This window comes from Dioscorea cayenensis, chromosome 11 (assembly GCF_009730915.1).
Source record: "Dioscorea cayenensis subsp. rotundata cultivar TDr96_F1 chromosome 11, TDr96_F1_v2_PseudoChromosome.rev07_lg8_w22 25.fasta, whole genome shotgun sequence".
NCBI classification, from domain to species: Eukaryota; Viridiplantae; Streptophyta; class Magnoliopsida; order Dioscoreales; family Dioscoreaceae; genus Dioscorea; species Dioscorea cayenensis.
The window spans coordinates 16,894,841-16,897,836 of record NC_052481.1 but is presented as its reverse complement, the minus strand read 5'-3'; the positions used below and the strand labels follow the sequence as shown (position 1 = coordinate 16,897,836).

Genomic DNA, 2,996 nt, shown 5'->3' with positions numbered 1-2,996 from the left:
TGTGTAAAAAGTAAGAGGGGTTTTTGGGAAGTTTGAAAAATTGCGAAAGGTGAACAGTAATTTTCCCTACTATATATGACAATAAAAATTTATTATATGCACCCAAAAAAATAATAATTTTTTTTTATATTATCTTGAAGGAGAGAGATATAATTCTTCACTCAGCCCTCAGCGAACCGATTTATTTAGACAGTATCATAAATAATATTTTGAGTATAAAAACAGTAAATACTATTATAATATGGTAGTGATGGGACACCCACCCACCATAATGATGTGACAATCCACTGTATTATGCAGTGGTCGTTAGAGATGGAATCTTATTAGCTTATACATAATTTCTATTTTTTCAAAAAAAAAAAAATCAATTTTTATGGATGACATTGCCTGATCTCCCCAAACCCTGATAATAACAGTTGAAAATAATTGATGAGAACTTTTACTATATACCTTATAATTAAATATAATTTTAAGTACAATATTGATCCAAGAAATTAAAAATCTAAAAAACCCACTAGTAGAGAAAAGAAACAAAGGAGAAATCCAATTCAAACAAGAGGTAGATCTTGAGAGAGGAATCTTCATGTCCTCATTAATAACAATAATCACAATAAGTCACAAGAAAAAGCAAAACAGAACCAAAACCAGAGAAGCAGCAGTTAATGAAACTTGATAGATCCAAAACCCTCTTGTAATTGATGGGGCCCCTGACCCAATTGCCAGGCTTGCAAGCCATGATTCCCCCCCACCTTCTCCTTCCAACATCACCCCTTTTGTTTTTGGCTCACTTGTTGTTGTTGTTGCTGCTGCTGCTGTTGCTGCATCCTTTGTTGATTTCTGGCTGCATAACATCACCAAAACTTATTATTATTTAATAAACCCAATAATTAATTATTTTTTTATATAATAAAAAAATAATAATAATACATGCCTGGGAGTGGAATCAGGACAGAAGGTGATGGTATAATCAGCAGGGGAAGAGCAAGTGAAAGTGGAAGTGGGATCATCAAAAGCATAGCTATAAGATCTGGGACAAGCTGATTTGAACATCTCTGAGTACACGGATGGGCGACACGTGGAAGGATTAGCATACTCGCCCTTGCAACAGTACTCTGGCGTGCCAAACGCTTCACACGCGCTACGGCACGCTTGAGCCTCACCTTGACCAACCCTCAGCTCAGCCGGGCACCGGCGGTTGAGATCCACGGCGCAGCCGGTGGCGGAGCAGCCGCCACTAGGCTCGACGAGCATGGCAACGTTGTAGCCGTCGACTAAGCTGACGTCGTAGAAGTCTTTGGAGGAGGAGGGGCCGGCGAGAGTGAACTCGGCGAGAGTGGCTGGTGGCGCGGCGCCGGCGCCGTTGCATTCGATTTCGTTGGAGCCGCAGTCGGCGGTGGCGCAGGAGCCGTGGTTGGTGGAGTCGAAGTTGCAGCCGGTGCGGGCGAAGAAACGGCCTGACCAGCCTGTTGAGGCTTGGATGGCGCGGCTTGAGCCGGGTGTCAGCTCGAAGCCGGTGGTTTCTAGTGGAGCCGAGCCGGAGTTGGAAAGCGCGCCGGGCCACACTGTGTTGGCACACTTGTTAGTGAAAGTGAAGGTGGTGGACTCTGTTAAAGATTGTAGTAGTGATAATAAGAGTAGTAGTGTTAGAGTTGGAAGAAGGTAAGCCATCATTGATTGAAGTTAATGGAGAGATGGAATATATTTATATATATATATATAAGAGAAGAAGATAAGGTTTCTTGGAATGGAGATGATGGTGATATGATGTAGATGAAGGAGAATGGTAGTTGGAAGGAGAAGTAATTAATTAATTAGAAGATATTAAAAAGAAGAGAGGAGAGGGGGGAAGAAGGGAAAGATTAAGGGGGAGGGGGGAAATGGAAGGGAGGGTACTTGGGGCGTATTTATAGGTAGGGGGAAGGGAGGGAGTAGTTGGGTTTTGGGTGTGTATTTGTTTTTGCTTTGAGGAAAAGGTTGGGATGACATGGAAGGATTAACTAACTTTTCTAAGTAAAGCAAGGGGATAATGCATTGCTAGAAGGTTGGTGGGTGTGTTTACTGTCTTTGGGGATGAGTGCTTTTATGGTATGCTATGGTGGTTGGATTTTGTCGTTAATAAATACACATAAATCACGAGGCTGAATTAAGTGAGAAAATGAGATATTAACTCTGAGATTAAACATGCATGAATTTTGAATTGTTTGTTTGATTATCCGGGTATGAGTATTTTTTTGAGATCCGGGTGATTTTATTATTGTTTCTACTAGTATTTTTGTACTTCCTGAACAATGTGTTTCCATATCCACCGGAAATAATATCTGTGTTTCATTTTTTTAATAAATTTAAAATTTATCATTTTTTTATAAAAAAGCTTAGTAAAAATAAATCATTTGAAATGAATATGGAGGAATATATGGACTTAATTTGCTAATGAAATTGGAGGATGTTAGACGTACAGGGGATTAGGTCAGCAAAATGTATAATTAATAAAGACAAAAATCTAAGTTGTTTCATGAAAATGAGAGTTTGGTGTCACTCTTGCCTCACCCCCTCCTACTGTTCCTACACCCAAACAATGCTTCTTCTGTTAATGCATAATGTGAGGAATAAAATATCTCAAGTGGGCAATGTTTGCTTGAGAAAATATCTTCTCATGAACTATCATGGCTGTCACTCAGGACCCTGTATAGCATTAATGTCAATGAGAACTGATAACTGATATAATTAAAACTAGTAACAATACTCTAACATGATAATGAAGTTTGAACTAAATCAAACTGTATTCAAAGAGCTCTTTATCTGAAAAAAGTTTTCATTAGCATAAAAATCCATCTATTAAAAAATGATTTTAAAAATTATTAATAATAAATTGAAAATGAAAAACTATATCAAGAATTCTAGTTGTAGTTCTTTGTTGCACATTGGGATTTGTACTGATTCAACGGTCTAAAAAAAAAAAAAAAACAGAAGCTTACAACGGCTCGATTTCTAACGGT

General features: G+C 38.5%; 1 protein-coding gene across 1 annotated transcript; it reads right to left on the bottom strand.

Annotated features, from left to right (window-relative positions):
- Positions 1-426: 426 nt before the first annotated feature.
- LOC120272569 (thaumatin-like protein 1) lies at positions 427-1,886 on the bottom strand. The gene is made up of 2 exons (XM_039279427.1): positions 932-1,886; positions 427-841 (listed from the first exon to the last, which is right to left on the bottom strand). The coding sequence occupies exons 1-2, from the start codon at positions 1,669-1,671 to the stop codon at positions 616-618; spliced, it is 966 nt and encodes a 321-aa protein (XP_039135361.1). The 5' UTR covers positions 1,672-1,886; the 3' UTR covers positions 427-615.
- Positions 1,887-2,996: the final 1,110 nt, after the last annotated feature.

Bases quoted from the DNA above. Each gene is read 5' to 3' on its own strand.
- LOC120272569 (XM_039279427.1), bottom strand. From the start codon at position 1,671: ATGATGGCTTACCTTCTTCCAACTCTAACACTACTACTCTTATTATCA. The intron at 842-931 runs GCATGTATTATT...GATGTTATGCAG, and splicing joins TGTCCTGATTCCACTCCCAG to CCAGAAATCAACAAAGGATG.